Genomic DNA, 15,251 nt, shown 5'->3' with positions numbered 1-15,251 from the left:
AAATTAGGCTTCGTAATGTTTTTTTTTCCTACAAGGTTATCATGATTTTGTGACCCATATTGCGGGTTTAGCAGGTTATCTTTAGTTGACTATGTTTATTCTTTTAGATCATTTTTTAATTGAATTATTTTTTTAACTGGACATCATTTTTTTTTCAGATTACTTTTAATAAGATTATTTCAATTTTATAATTCAAGTCGCAGGTTTGACATGTTGGCCTAATTTGTTTTGTTTATTTATTTTTTAATTGATTTTTTTATTTCACCATCCAACAACTCAATCTTTTTTTTTAGTTTTGTTTTTTCAATTTCTTCTTTTAATGTTATGTTATTTGAGAATTGATCCTTGTAATTTTTTTTTCAATTTACTTTTTATGTTGTTATTCAAGTCTTATGGATTTATTTTATTTTATTTTATTTTATATCTTGATTTCAACCTTATATGTTAGAAATAAAGCTTTTTATATATATATCTAAAAAAAATATCATTCAATAAATATCACATTTTGATTACAAGATTATTTTTTTACTATAAAAATATTATCAATGCTTTAGTAAAATATGCTAAAACATGTAGAAAAAGTAATATTAGTCTGTGCATTCTCCCCACCCAGATGCACTATTAAAATATTTAGGAAAAAAAAAGATAAGATATGCGATATCACTCTGGAAATGCATTATTCATTGTCCTGTGCAAATGAACAATGTATTTGATTTTTTCAAATAGAACCTTATTTATAGTTTAAAAAACAGGAGCCAAAATTAACAAAAAGGAAAAATCATACCCCTTTTAAATACTAACATGAAAAACTTCAATTTACTCACCGAAGTTTTATTTTATCCATTATTTGATTATTGTTATTTTAGGATTTTATGTTTTGATTACAAAACTTTTTATTTTATATTCAAAATCCTTGGAAGAGATAAGAAAAAACTCGTTGAGAAATAATTGAGAAGCGAAAAGGTGTTTGAATTGTCATATCTCAATATTAAAAAAGAAGAAGTTGATAATGATATCTTTATCTTTTCAACAAGAGTTCAATAAAAATTACATTGGCTTTTAACCATCATAGAAAAAAATATATCAGGGTCCTTAATTTATTTTTATTCATTTGATTTTTATTTTTTCAATAGATTAAAAAATGTTTGTAGGGTTCGAAATGAATTTATTAAAGTTTTGAATGTGTTTTTTTAAATGTTTTAAAGTGAATATAAATTAAAAAATTAGTTCTCCCTCTCTAAAAACTTGGAGCCTAGTTTGTGATCGGGAAATAGTGCAGAGAACGACATGCTAGTTGTTATAATAGGCAACCTATCATTTATTTAAGAATCTGTTGAGGATAAGAATATGTTTAGAAAAACACAGTTGAAACAATGTTAAATTTATTTTATATTTTTAAATTATTTTAATATATTTTTAAATAAAAACATTTTAAACCATAACCACTGCTACAATTCCGAACAGCTCTACAAAATAAAAATCAGCCACACAATCTTTGCGCGCTTAGGTTTTGGATCCCTAGCAGGTGTGCAAGTCTAACCTTCTATTGCCTTTTTTATTTTTTAACTTGTAGTCATTTTTTTTAAAAATGTTAATAAATAGTTTCTCTCATGTTTATTTATTATTTTATTTATTTTATTTACTTTGCATTGATTTTTATTTAAATTTTAATCGATACCCTCTTATTTTTTAAAATTATTTAATTAACTTCTTTTTAGATAGTAATTATTACCCTCAATTGTCTTTTTTTATTTATTTCACAATGCTTCAACAAGAATATTATAATTTATCTTTAATTTTTTTCTTTTATATTATATATAAATAAAATATATTTACATAATATATTTATAAAAATAAAAACCATCTATTCTTAGCAATCAAAATTAACCTCTAAAATAAAATAAATAAAACTATGTAAAATATAAAGGACAACTATGATTAAATATTTGCATGAGCATGCATCTTTTTTATATACCATAAATATTAGTTTTCTATTTTAGAATCTTAATTCATGGGTGTTCAGATGCACAGTTCTCTACCACCTACCAATCTTCAATGAAATATGAATTCCCACGCCGAGCCAGGTACTGAAACCACCACAATTACAGAAGCACAGCAATATCAAACTTTTAACATGTAGCCATGGAGCACTGTCATATGAAAATTAGGTCCACACAGAAAAATACAGTAATTACCCTCCTCACATTTTCGTCAATATCTTAGTTGTCACTTGAGGAACTTCCCCTGATAAAAGAACCACGTCGATTGCCACCGACAATCACATCTTTAAGTCGAGTTATTGGCCTCAGTAAACTCCCACTTCTCTGCAAAAAGCACAATAGATGTCACACTTCGTGGCAAAGATGAGTTCAAAAAAGGAATAAACATCAGGAAAGTGCTGTAATACAAGTATCCAAGGAGCAGAATATGGCAGCAAACAGGGAAGAAAAAGAACTATAAAGGCAACTGACATGACTTGATGTGCAATGCCTGCACAAGAATGAGTGAATTAATTTATGCTAAGTGCTAAAATCTGCTCAAAGACAATAGGCAGAAGTACTCGACAGTTTTAGTACCAGTAGAGTATTAACAGCACTTGCACAAAGGTAACAAGCATAAATAGAAGCTCAGGTGATCTTTGGTTGTCGTGCAGCTCATTAAAGTGTAAAATGAGCTTTAATCAATCCAATGTGCAACTTCATGCTCTTGCATATCATAGCTCAGGCGGCCAAAGTTCCAACATAAAAATAAAAGAATTACACATGTAAGTATTAACAGGAGAATCTTATCAATTAATAACTTTTGTAGTTGTTGGTATGAGTTGACTATTGCGTTGCATCTCTTTCCGCTTCTCTGCCTGCACGCTCCTCCCCTTCCCCGCCTGCACACTCCTTTCCCTCAAATAATATCTTTTTTCAAGTCTCCAAAACATCTTAGTGATCATATGTCTACCAGAAGGGTTCTCAACTTCAACTCCAATAAGTAATACATACGAATGTGAGCTCCTAGAGCCCATGCATATTTTTTACTGTAATAAAAATCACATAACATCTTAATTGAATTGAATCATGAGGTTTTAATGAAATCTCATGTTTAGATCCATTTTGAGTGTCAAGAATTGAATTTCAAATAGAATTCAATCTCTGAAAATAGTACAAAAATAAATCAAAGGTCAACCACTCTGATTTACTACGCTAAAAAAAAAATTGTTAAAACTTGCTTACCTTAAATACCCATCCAGCCATCTAAATCTACCCATTTAAAGGAATAAGATGAAGTGTTAAAGAGTAATATAGTAAACAAAATGAATTGAATTATCTCTTTTAAATATGTGAATTCAAATTATTTATCATTTGAATTCAAATTTAACACTATAATTGAATTCAATTACAGAATTGATTCCAAACAGGCTATCAAAAAAAAATTATATGCAAAGAAAAATCTTGATCCGCAGAAAAAAATAAAAAACAGAAAAAGGATTCAGGAAAAAGCACCTCATTGTTGATGCTAGCCTGCCACTTAAGTTGCAAAGCCTGCCACCTTTCTTGCTGCCAGCGCTGCCCAAGGATTACGATTCCCATCACAGCTGCTGTAACGAAAATAGACCAAAATGTATTCGCCTCTTTTGCATGAGCATACAAGGAAGCTGCCCTCCTCTTCCACCAGGCATTAGAAGGAAGGTCAGAATCTTTGGCAGCTTTCGGTGAGAAAGGAACAACAGCAGGAAAATCCAATCCCCTTTCAGAAGATTCATTTACTTCGGGAATTCCCAGGTTCTCACCATATGTGGTTGATCCACTGAGTGCCGTTTCATTGTGGAAAGAAGTAAGTGCAGCTGTACTGTATATACTTTGTTCCTTGTCACTGAAATCTTGCAGGGTTGTGCTCTCTTCAAATTCTTGACCCTTTTTGCCCTTTTCATCAAACAACTGTATCCCAGGGTACTCTTCAGATTCTTCCAACCCCTTGAATGGCCAAATCTCTTCATTCTTGCCACTGGATCTACCTCCTTCTTCTGGACCAAGTTCAAGGGCCACATTCTTCCCCACATGTGAATCAAGAATCTCACTGTTAACATGCTCTAATGGCAAATTCTCATGTTGACTCGGTGGAAACACAAAGTGACGAGACATGAATAAAGCGTGAGAACTTTCAGCCTCATCTTCTTCATAAACCTTGCTGTTATCATCATCCTTCTGATCAAATTCTTTTGGACCAGGAGCAGCTGCATATGTAGATGCTGTCAGAGATACAACCTCCCAATCATTCCCACGAGGGGGATTCTCCTCTCCTTCATTTTTACCTTCCATCTTCCAGCTACACTATCTTCCTAAACTCACAGACAAGTAAAAGCATTGAGAAATAAAGTGTTCTTGAATCAAATAATGGACCAAATTAATTTATCAATAACGCTATCCCACCATAAAGAAGCCAGACGATCAAAATATCAACCAAGAGCACAAAACAGTCCAAACAAAAAAATATTGCAGCTCCATTATTTCCTACTCGGTTTCCCAAAAACATAAACTCGATCAATCTATGGTGAATTAATTATTCCGTTCCACACAAAAATAAATGAGTAACTATCAATCAAATGATAACTTTTTTTAAAGCATTAATGATCAAGAAAGTTGAATAACCAGAAATTCTGCAAAGAATAAATGATTCGCAGCCTAATAAAATCATCCACTCCAATTAATAATATCAACTTAATAAAAATGATTAAAATCAGTCAATTTAATAAAAAAAAACTTGAAACAAGAATCTAATTCAACCAACGGAAAAAGGATATCTGTGCGTAAGGCAATCAATTGGTCAGTCAAAATAAACAATTACAGATCCAAACAGCATAATCAAATCAATAAAAAACAGCATCTTCATCATCCATCAGAGAAAAACAACGGATGAGAGCTTTCAATATACAAACAAGGAAAGTATATATAGAGAACTCACGTGGATATAATCGGACGAGATCTAGAGAGATATGAGAGAAAAAGATGACGTCTTGTTGACGAGAGTGGAAACTGCCTGCAGTAGTGCAGAGAGAGGGAGAGGGAGAGGGAGAGGGAGAGGGAGAAATGGGATTTTATTGTTTTGTATTGTTTTGTACTCGTCTTGACTCTCAAGATGAGGAGAAGTAAACCTGCAGTGGCCGGTTGTGTTTGATGGTTTGAGCGAATGGTTTTGACCGGCTGTGATAGGTGAAGCGTGTTGGTGGATTCTTCTTTAATACTTATCTTCTCACTCCCGTACAGTCAGGGAATCGCGATTACTTGTCTTAATTTTGTTTCAAACCGGTAACTAACCAGCTCTTATTGTGGCTTTGCGTTCGTGGGAGGGAGGGGGAGGCATGTATTTTACACGTCCTTAAAATCTGATTTTACCCGGCCGTTATTGCGATCTCCACGTTGTTCATGACTTTTTTAAAAAAAATAACGTGGTCGTCTAAAATTTTTATAAGAATGACATAATTTTTTTTTGAAATAATATATATATATTTTTTATTATATTTTAAAAACATGATATTTATTAAATATTATTATTTTTAAACCCAATAACATAATTATTATGTTTCATAAAAATAATAATTAAATATGTCACGTTTTAAAAATACAATAACTTAATATTAATTAATAAATACTTAATATTTTCATAGGAGATATTTGTCTTTTTTTTTTCTTTTATTTGCTCTTGTATTCCCTGGTAGCATTTAATAATTATTTTGAGATAAAAAAACAAAGATAGTAAAAAAAAAATATTTGATTGAAGAGATAAAAACATATGCATAAAAATAAATCTGTTTTAAATAATTTTATAATGAATTTTTATATTTTAAAAACAAAACAAGAGGTACAAAAGAAACAAGTTTATAGAGATAATATTTTTTATTTTTTATTTTTTATTCCTAAAATATCATTGTATGAAACTCTCAAGTTCAAAATTATTCAATTATAACATGTGACGATAAAAAATGTTATTATCATAATCCAACTCGAGGGTTGATATGGGGCAAAACTCATGTCATTAATCAAGGTCCATGTTATAGGTCGGACTGACCTGAGTCAAGGTAATAATAAAAATAATTATTATTATAGTTTTAAAACCTGATTCAGGAATCAACCTGGAACAAAGAATCTAAAAACATCAAAACATATTAATTTAAAGCAAAAAAAATTAAATTTTTTTTAAAATATTTTTAAAACACAAAAACAAACAAAACCGTGATTCAACTCATCTACTGTGAAGGCTACATGATGTAGCTCTGATGACTCAGCTACTTCAATCCACCCTTTTGATTCTTTGCCTGAGGTGTTTGGATAGGAGGTGTGGTGATTTTTTTTAGATTTATATAAAAATATGTATTTTTTATTTTTATAAGGTGTGATTTATATTTTAAAAAAATTATATTTTTTTAAAACTAGCTATACCTCCAAAGAAAAATAGACAAGCAGGCCAAAGTAGCTCAAGTCCAGTTTCCTGTGGGAGGAAAATGGGTTAACTTACATTAGTTCCAAGTTCAACAGATGCACTGGAATTTAATTGATGTTCCAGTTGGAAACTTGATGTAAATAATATGTCGTGTTTTTTTAATTATAATATCATTTAAATATCTTATTGTGAACCATATATTCAAGAATACATTATTTCATTAAAAAAATTTATTGCTGTGTTAATTCACAATTTCTTTTTAATTTCTATACTAATTGCCCAATTTGTTCGTCCTTCATCTATCAATAATTTATCATTACACGCTTCAATTGAACTCGATAGTCTTTGCTTATACTTTGCTGAAAGGATAATGCTAGTTCAAATTAAAACAGTTAAAAAAACAGTCATTTCACTTGTCTTTTAAATGAAAAGTCATAATCATAAATAAAAAAAGCGTGTATATATATAATTAAATAAATTAAAAATCAAAAATACAAAAAATAAAATTTTCATGTAATTTGGCTAACTTTCGGTTATTTTGTAATTTCTGACCACTTCACGTGTTAGGGATTTATAAAAAATTTCTTGAATTTTTTTGAAAAAAAAAAAGAAATGGGAACACAATGTTGTTTATAAAAAAAGGAATTTTTAGAAAAATGACTCGAGGCTTGTAGAAGGTGGTGGAAGTTTTAGAGAAATCGAGAAAATAATAGATGGGTGTAGAAATTAGGGGTGAACAGTGAGTAAAAAAAGGTTGTTATTACCTCGTATACACGCAAGACCACCCCCCCGAAAAGAAGAATCCCACGCAGAAAAAGCCTCACGCATTTAGTTTGACTCCATCAAACACTCTTAAAAAAATCATTAAAACTAAAACAAAGAGCCAAAAAATCCCCACACTCCCGCCCTCAGCAGGACACACACATGTATTCAAATAAACAAAAATACAAAAAGAAAAACTCATTCTCTCTCTCTCATTCATTATTCATCATCTTCCTCTTCAAACACCAAAACCTTAGCCAGTCTCTCATCAAACACCCAATCTTCGACCGACCACCACCCAAAACACCACACACAACCCCCGAGTTCCTCCATGGTTGACGGTAGCAGCAGCAACTCACGGCTGAGAGAGAGAAGGAGAGGGAGGAAAAGAATAATTGAATTTTAATAGCGTCGACTCCCCATCTCCAACAGTGGTAAACACTACCGTCAGAGTAGGGAGGAAGATAAGGAGGAGTATCCATGCAGGACTATCCATGCTCCTTTTAAACCTCAATAATGAGTGCAGTGATTCGCTAACAGTGGTGGGTTCTTCTCATGTGCGTGAGATAGACACGACGTCACTATTTTTGTCAGATTCCAATAGCTCCAGCGACCTTCAACTCCTCGACTGGAAGTTGATTTTTAATGTCCTAAACCCTCACATGGTGACCTATTTTTCATGTTTAGTTTGTATTTTAATTGGAAATTTTTGCTTAAGTTCGCTGATGTTTTTTTTGTAGATATAGTTGTTTGAATTGTGAATGTGATTGGTGATGTTGAATTGCTATAGATTGAGTAAATTGAGTGTTTGAGATGTTAGTAAAAATTTAAGTCTGTAAATTAGATGAAAATGTTTGATTTGTATGTGTTTATATATGATTTAAGTGAAACTTGTTTTTGTTCTTGATATTAAAGAAACTTACATGATACAATGAATTTGATTTATGGCTGATTTTTGCAAGACAATTGGATTGATAAGTTAAAAATTGTTAGCATTATTTAAATTTTTTCATGTGTTTGGATTTTTTCTATAAATATGTGAGGTATTATTGAGAAGACTGAAATTTTTTAGTGATTGTTTGGTTATGAAGATGTGAGTATGATCTTGGGATGACAATAAATTTTATTGATTTAAAATTTGTTATAAAGATGATTTTGTTATGAGCATCGTGTGGAGAATTAGAACAATGAATGAACATCATTGTTTGAGTGAGGTTTTTATTTGTTGTTGATTAATTTTCAAAACTATGAACATGCGAGTTTAATTGTAAGATTTAGAAATGGTGGACTTGTTCTGGGTTTGAAATAAGAAGTTGAGTTATGATTTTAAAAAGAATATGCTTGGGTGATGTGTGCACGTACTTTTGAAAAAAACTATTGAATTAATTTTGATGGGGAATGTTCTAATGAGCACATTCTGGGTATAGTACTGTTGAAAAAATGACGACGAGGAGGAAATATACATATAAAAACATTTAGTAAAATTATAATTATTAATCAACCCTAGATGATATGATCTAATCTTAGACCTTGTATTTTGTATGCAGGTTGATAAAAAAAACTAAAATAATAATAAAAATAACTTTGTATTAACTATTCATATTAATTGATAATTGATGCAAGATAGAATAATCTTGTAGTTGATCATGTCTTTTAAATGTTAATTATTGAATAATAGGATCAATTGATGTATGATTAAAAGATTAATTATTTCTATTAATTATCAACCAACCCGGGATGATATGGTCTAGTATTAGACCTCATTCTCATTCTCTGGTCGGTGGTAAATAGATAATAAAATCAATTAATATATTATTTTTAGGACATGAGTTAATAAATTTTTAATTATTGTATAATCATTTTATTTTATAATCTTTTTAAAAAATAATATTCTCTTTATTTAATAAATAACTCGGGATGAAATGGTCTCATTATTAGATCATGTCTTTAGAAGTTATTTATTACATGTTCGTTTAACCATGACCATACGTATTAAATCTTGCCTCTTAAAGGCCTGTGGGATTAGTCGAGGTGCGCGCAAGCTGGCCCGGACACCCACGATAATCAAAAAAAAAAAAAATCTTGCCTCTTAAATGATCCTACTCTATGTTAAATATTCAATGTTGGGGGCAAGTCATTTAGATGTTAATTAATAGATATCAGGGCCAATCAATATAGTCTTATTATTCACCAAGTGACTCTGTGATGGTAAGGTTCAACATTGAATCCTGTTTTTGTAGACATTGTATAATGGATGATGGAGATAATACTTAAATAAAATATCAATTTAGGTATACTATATAAATACATATTATGTTGAAAAACTAATATAACAAGACAGCCTGTATTAGATAGAATATATAGAAAAATGTTTATTTTCTCTGTTATATAACAATCATTTTACTCAAAACCTTTGTTAGTTAGCATTTTTTATCATAAAATCAGGTCATAATTTTTTTATTTTTTTTCCCCCCCTTTACACCAGCTCATCTTGATGTCCCCTATGACATCTGTTATCATTATCATCATCACAATTACTATTATCATTACTATTATTATCATAATTATTATTATCGTAATAAACTATTATTATTATTACCATCATTATCACTATTATTATTGTCATTATCATTATCATTGAAAAAAAAATCATAAACTTGATTTGAAGGATAAAATAAAAAACCATAAAAACCTTGATAAAAGGATCAAGAAAAAAAAAGGTCAAATTAAAAATAAAATCATGCATGATAAATTAGAATTGATGGATTAATTTTAAAACAAATAAAAAAAAAGGATAAGAATAAAAAAATCCAACAAAAATAACTGGATTTGAAATACCAACAACAAGGACCAGAGTTTATTTTTTAGGGTAGGAAAAAGAAATGAATGGAAAAAAAGACTCACTAATAAGAAACTAATTACTGGAAGCTAACACATACCACTCAAGAAAAAAGATGACACAATGAAGAATCAAATGAAACAGCATAATCATATATTCCACCGTCAAGAAGCACTGCACCCGTAGGCATGTGCCCTCAGCGCCTCTAGTTAAAATAATATTATTTAAATATAAAATAATGATATTATTCTTGATCAAGCCATAATTACCAAAATTAAAGGTAAACAAACCTTAATACCCATGATTAAATGGATTAAATCTTTTGGCCTCGAAGGCATACGTTGAACTTAATTGTACATAAATGAAGGAAAAGACTTACATGCCTTTGCCTAACAATGTTAGTTTTTTCTATCCCAAGGTATTATAGCCATTTGAATGTTCATGAAAATATAAAAAAGATAAAAATACACTTAAAAAAATTTATAATGATTAATGCAATGTACAAAAAGATAAAAGTAATTATTTTTTAAAAAGACTATAAACATCATTTTATTATTACAATGAAAAACAAAATGATGAGTTTATAGCCACATTGAATTCCCTTTCCTCTTTAGATTTTTTTTTATATCTAAAAGAACAAAATATTTTTTTTTTATTTATCTTGCTTGTTAAAAAAAAAAATCCTTACAGAAAGTTTCAATATGTGATCTTTTTTTTACTTATACATTTTTGTTGCTGTCTTTTTAGTATAATGTTTTTTTTTTAAAAAAATCTTTGTTTAACATATTAAAAGTGTTTATCATGTAAAATTATTCTTCTTAACATGATTATTAACAAAAAAAAGTATTAAAAATAATACATACTAATTATTATATAAAAAAAATTGAATTCAAGATTTACATGCATTAATAATTATATTTTTCACTTCTATATCCATAATTTTATCTGAATGTACTTTATCAAATTTGTAATCATGAAATAACACAAGAAAAAAAGTATTACAATCATAAAAAATTTACAAGTTAAAAATATTAGAGAGATACAAAATTAAAACGGAAATGCTTTCAAGCAAATTGAAAAGAAATGAAAAGAAAAGAAAAGAAAATTACATAAATGATAATTCTTAAAATATATAAGAGAGTAATATAAGAAGTGCAACGAAATATGGATTTTTTTTCTTGAAATATGAATTATAAAATCAAAACGTATCACGAAAATTAATTGAAAATTTAGCTTTCAAAATTGAAGTAGTTTGTACCTTTTCTTAATTAATTCTTACGAAGAAGGAATAAAAAAAAGTAATGGAAGATAAGCCCGACTGGGCTATTAGGAGTTGGGCTATAGGAGCCCAAGCAACCAATCAGGGAAAAGAGATCAAACCGAACAGGCAATATTTTGATTGGGTAGAAAATAAAGTGAGTGGGCGGTTGATAAGGTGATGACGACGAGATGGGAGCGGACAGGATTCAATAAATACGAGATGGGAGCGGACTGTGTTTCTTTTTGTTTTTGTTTTTTTAAAAAAATTAATTTTTTTTATAATTTTTTAAAAATAAAATTTATTATTTTAATATATTTTTAAATAAGAAATACTTTTAAAAAAAATTATATCATAATTCTATACACTACCTTACCTATAGCTTTTTTCCAAGAGTATTTTTTTTTATGTTTAAAAAATACTTTTAAAAATATTTATTTTTTTATTTTAAATTATTTTTTCATGATTTTGCATTGATATAAAAAATAAATTTTAAAAATAAAAAATATTATTTTAATATATTTTCAAATAAATAAAAATTTAAAAAACAATTTTTTACACAATTATAAACATTTAAGAGTCAAAACAAAACTCAAGAAAGGTCAAGACAGTAGTAGCAATATATAAGAGGTCGAGTGGCAGGAAACGAAGATTGACGCAAAGAGGATATTATCTTTCGATGAAATGGGAGATCTATATGCCTTGGATTTCGACGGAGTTCTCTGTGATAGCTGCGGTGAAAGCTCTCTCTCCGCTGTCAAGGTTCTCTCCTCTCTCTCCTCCTTTTTAGCTGCCATGAAATGGAATACAACTTTTGGAAGCACTAATTCAAGTCAATTTTGTTCAAATAGCGAGTAATAGGATGATGATGCTGTTTCTTTTCTGGTTGTTTTGGTGATAGAATAGGCTGCTAAAGTGAGATGGCCTGTTTTATTCGATACGGTGGATTCAACTTTGCAGGACTGGATTGTTGATCAGATGCACATTGTAAGTCCGTCCTTTTGTGTCTTAGCTAGAAAACGAATAAGTATATTACATTTCTTGCACCTTTTGAAAGGATATACCTGTTATAATTGGTTCATATCTATTTCATCATGAGTATTCTGCAAAATTTAAAATTTGCATCCATGATTTCAACTTTGTGAATTTGCTGTTGGGGTCTTACAATTGAAATATTGGTGACTTGTTATGGGTCCATTTGGAGACATCGGTTGGATTGAGCTTTAGGGCCTGTTTGTTTCTGCGTTTCAAAAGCGCTTTTGACAAAATTTGAAAATTTTTTATTTTTTTATTAACTTCAAATTAATATGTTTTTAATGTTTTCAAATCATTTTGATGTGCTGATGTCAAAAATGATTTTTAAAAAATAAAAAAGCATCATTAGCATGCATTTTGACACGAAAAGCTATTTGAAAAGCAACCGTAACCACACTGCCAAACAAACCCTAAAGTTCTGACTTGATGTGGAAAGTCCTCGGATTGATGCCGTATATAAATGCCAACGCACTTCTTCTTCTTCTTGAAAATTATTGTCGTTTTCTTTTTCTATAAAAAGAAAAACGAAGGGAATGGTATATGTTTGAGGCTAATTACTGACTTGTACTGTGGCAGGTGCGACCTGTGGTGGAAACTGGATATGAAAATCTGTTGCTTGCAAGGCTGCTGCTGGAGATGAGAATCCCTTCTATTCGGAAATCCTCGGTGGGCATACAGCGCCACAACCCTGACTTATCTCTATTATATGAAAAAACTAAGAACATTTTATGTCACGTTTATTATCCTCAAGAATTACGAAATTATTTTGTTCACTTTCAAATACTGGTTTGGATCTGATAACTGTGGTTCAACTTGCAAGGTTGCAGAGGGACTTACGGTTGATGGGATATTGGAGAACTGGTCAAAGATAAAGCCTGTCATTATGGAAGAATGGGCTGAGAATAGAGATGCTCTGATAGAACTCTTTGGAAAGGTCAGGGATGAATGGATGGATAATGACTTGGCAACATGGATTGGAGCGAACAGGTATTTCAATTAAGTTTTTAGAGATGTGCCCCAATATGTAAAACTTCAGTATAAATCATGATAAGAAAGTAAACCCAAAGTTATGGTTAAAACTCGATGATTATTTCTTGTCAATAACTTAACCAAATCAGATCCATCTGCATATCAGATTCATTCAGGGTTACCACGCATTATGCACCTTAAATTCTAAGAGCTCGAAGCTGATTTTGCAGAAATGACCTATGAATTTGAAATTTATATTCAGAGGATATTCCTCAAGAATGAGAATATCTCTAGAGAATAAACGTACTTGCCATCCTTGGAAGTTTGGGATACGTATTTGTTCAATTATCTCCCTCCTTCACTCACTGCCTATAACAATTGGGTTGACCATTTCTACATAATTCTGCGGCTACATTTTGCGCTGAAAAATGATTAATCGCTATTATCTTTGAATCTCAATGACCTCCACCAGGCATGTCTATCAAATATTGTTTTTTTTTTTTTTTAAAAAAAAAGCTTTGATTTTGCTGAACAAGCCTTGGACCTGATAATTGATCCTCCCCTGCAGATTCTATCCCGGTGTTCCTGATGCTTTGAAATTTGCAAGCTCAAGTATATATATAGTCACCACAAAACAGGTGTGGCCTGTTATTCTTTTATCTTTTGCTCTCAAATGATTGTGACATTGGAGTATGGGCATTATAATTCAATCCCCATCAGGTTTTGAAGTGAAAATCAAAGGAGATGAAATTTGGAGAGGACTTGAGTGTTTTTTTTTTTATTTCTTTTACTGATATTCAAACTTGTGCCCCCTTTTTTTCTTGCTTTTCAATTCAGAGCCGGTTTGCAGATGCTTTACTACAAGAGCTCGCGGGACTGAAAATCCCACCAGAAAGAATATATGGTCTCGGAACTGGGTTAGTACATGTTAATTGAGGTGTTGTGGGGAAAGCAAAACCATTGATAGTTTCCTTGATTATTTTGCACGGTTTGCTTTCCATAATGATTTTTTTTCCTTGTCCCACCCTTAATTTCAATTGCTGCTTTCAGTCCCAAGGTGGAAGTGCTGAAGCAACTTCAAAGGAAACCGGAGCACCAGGGGTTGAAACTACAGTAAGATCCATTTTTCTTTACCGAATTTTCATCCAGTCGCCACATCTATAAACCTCTGCAGACCCTGTGGTCTCCCGTTAACTTTCTTCTCCAGTTAACTTAATTTGAATTGGATTTGATTTTTCTAAATCACGGACAGCTTTGTGGAAGATCGACTTGCAACCCTGAAGAATGTAATTAAAGATCCTGAATTAGATGGGTGGAACTTGTACTTAGGTAATCATCTCCCTCAGCTTTTCCTGTTTTTTGCCGTCTCTCCTTTTGATGCAACACTGTTACAGTATCATTAATATTCGTTTGGCAATATTGTTGATTAACTTGTACAGGGGATTGGGGATACAACACTCATCAAGAGAGAGGGGAAGCAGCAAGCATTCCCAGGATTACCCTTCTTCAGCTCACCGACTTCAGTAAAAAGCTCAAGTAATCATGGACTTTAGCCAAATAAGTAAGATTTGTTTTTGTCATGCTTGAGTTGATTACCACGACAAAACCAGGAAATCTCTCATTTCATACCAGTTTGAATCTTCATGAATAAAGCACGGTCAAACTTGTGATTTGTATGCCTTAATTCAATTATTCAGGTCATAACTGAGTTGTTTTCGATGATCAAGTTGCCACTTGTAAAATGGTAGAAATTAAGGAATTGAACGCTTCCATTCCATGTAACTTGTCTGGGTTGACCAAACAAAATATTATCCACTGTACTTCACGGATTCTACCACTTCCGAACAACACTGAATGGAAAACACAGGCTGTATTTCTTTTCAAATTTCATCATCCAGGAAAGGGAACATAATATTGCCCTGCTTGACAAAAAAAGAACAAAGAAATGAAAAAAGTGGA

General features: G+C 30.8%; 2 protein-coding genes across 3 annotated transcripts; one reads left to right on the top strand and one right to left on the bottom strand.

Annotated features, from left to right (window-relative positions):
- Positions 1 to 2,085: 2,085 nt before the first annotated feature.
- LOC133682666 (ATG8-interacting protein 2) lies at positions 2,086 to 5,175 on the bottom strand. The gene is made up of 3 exons (XM_062106129.1): positions 4,954 to 5,175; positions 3,495 to 4,330; positions 2,086 to 2,324 (listed from the first exon to the last, which is right to left on the bottom strand). Exons 2-3 carry the CDS (start codon positions 4,308 to 4,310, stop codon positions 2,220 to 2,222), a joined length of 921 nt encoding a protein of 306 aa, XP_061962113.1. The 5' UTR covers positions 4,311 to 4,330; positions 4,954 to 5,175; the 3' UTR covers positions 2,086 to 2,219.
- Positions 5,176 to 11,883: 6,708 nt separating this feature from the next.
- Positions 11,884 to 15,074, top strand: LOC133682748 (uncharacterized). 2 transcript variants are annotated; one of them, XM_062106253.1, is made up of 9 exons: positions 11,884 to 12,050; positions 12,195 to 12,275; positions 12,900 to 12,989; positions 13,144 to 13,310; positions 13,861 to 13,930; positions 14,130 to 14,209; positions 14,343 to 14,405; positions 14,545 to 14,621; positions 14,732 to 15,074. In XM_062106253.1, the coding sequence occupies exons 1-9, from the start codon at positions 11,973 to 11,975 to the stop codon at positions 14,830 to 14,832; spliced, it is 807 nt and encodes a 268-aa protein (XP_061962237.1). In that variant the 5' UTR covers positions 11,884 to 11,972; the 3' UTR covers positions 14,833 to 15,074. The 2 variants fall into 2 exon arrangements, with proteins under 2 accessions (XP_061962237.1, XP_061962238.1); XM_062106254.1 differs by having other exon boundaries at positions 11,907 to 12,050; positions 12,190 to 12,275.
- The last annotated feature ends 177 nt before the right edge of the window (positions 15,075 to 15,251 follow it).

The sequence above is a fragment of the Populus nigra genome, chromosome 2, assembly GCF_951802175.1.
Source record: "Populus nigra chromosome 2, ddPopNigr1.1, whole genome shotgun sequence".
In the NCBI taxonomy this organism is placed as follows: domain Eukaryota; kingdom Viridiplantae; phylum Streptophyta; class Magnoliopsida; order Malpighiales; family Salicaceae; genus Populus; species Populus nigra.
This window is presented reverse-complemented; position numbering and strand designations above follow the sequence as displayed.

Excerpts from the sequence above, each read along its gene's own strand:
- LOC133682666 (XM_062106129.1), bottom strand. The coding sequence starts at position 4,310 with ATGGAAGGTAAAAATGAAGGAGAGGAGAATCCCCCTCGTGGGAATGAT. Across the intron at positions 2,325-3,494 it reads AGGCTAGCATCAACAATGAG|AGAAGTGGGAGTTTACTGAG; the intron begins GTGCTTTTTCCT and ends TGCTTTTTGCAG.
- LOC133682748 (XM_062106253.1), top strand. The coding sequence starts at position 11,973 with ATGGGAGATCTATATGCCTTGGATTTCGACGGAGTTCTCTGTGATAGC. Across the intron at positions 12,990-13,143 it reads CTTCTATTCGGAAATCCTCG|GTTGCAGAGGGACTTACGGT; the intron begins GTGGGCATACAG and ends TCAACTTGCAAG. Across the intron at positions 13,931-14,129 it reads ATATAGTCACCACAAAACAG|AGCCGGTTTGCAGATGCTTT; the intron begins GTGTGGCCTGTT and ends TTTTCAATTCAG.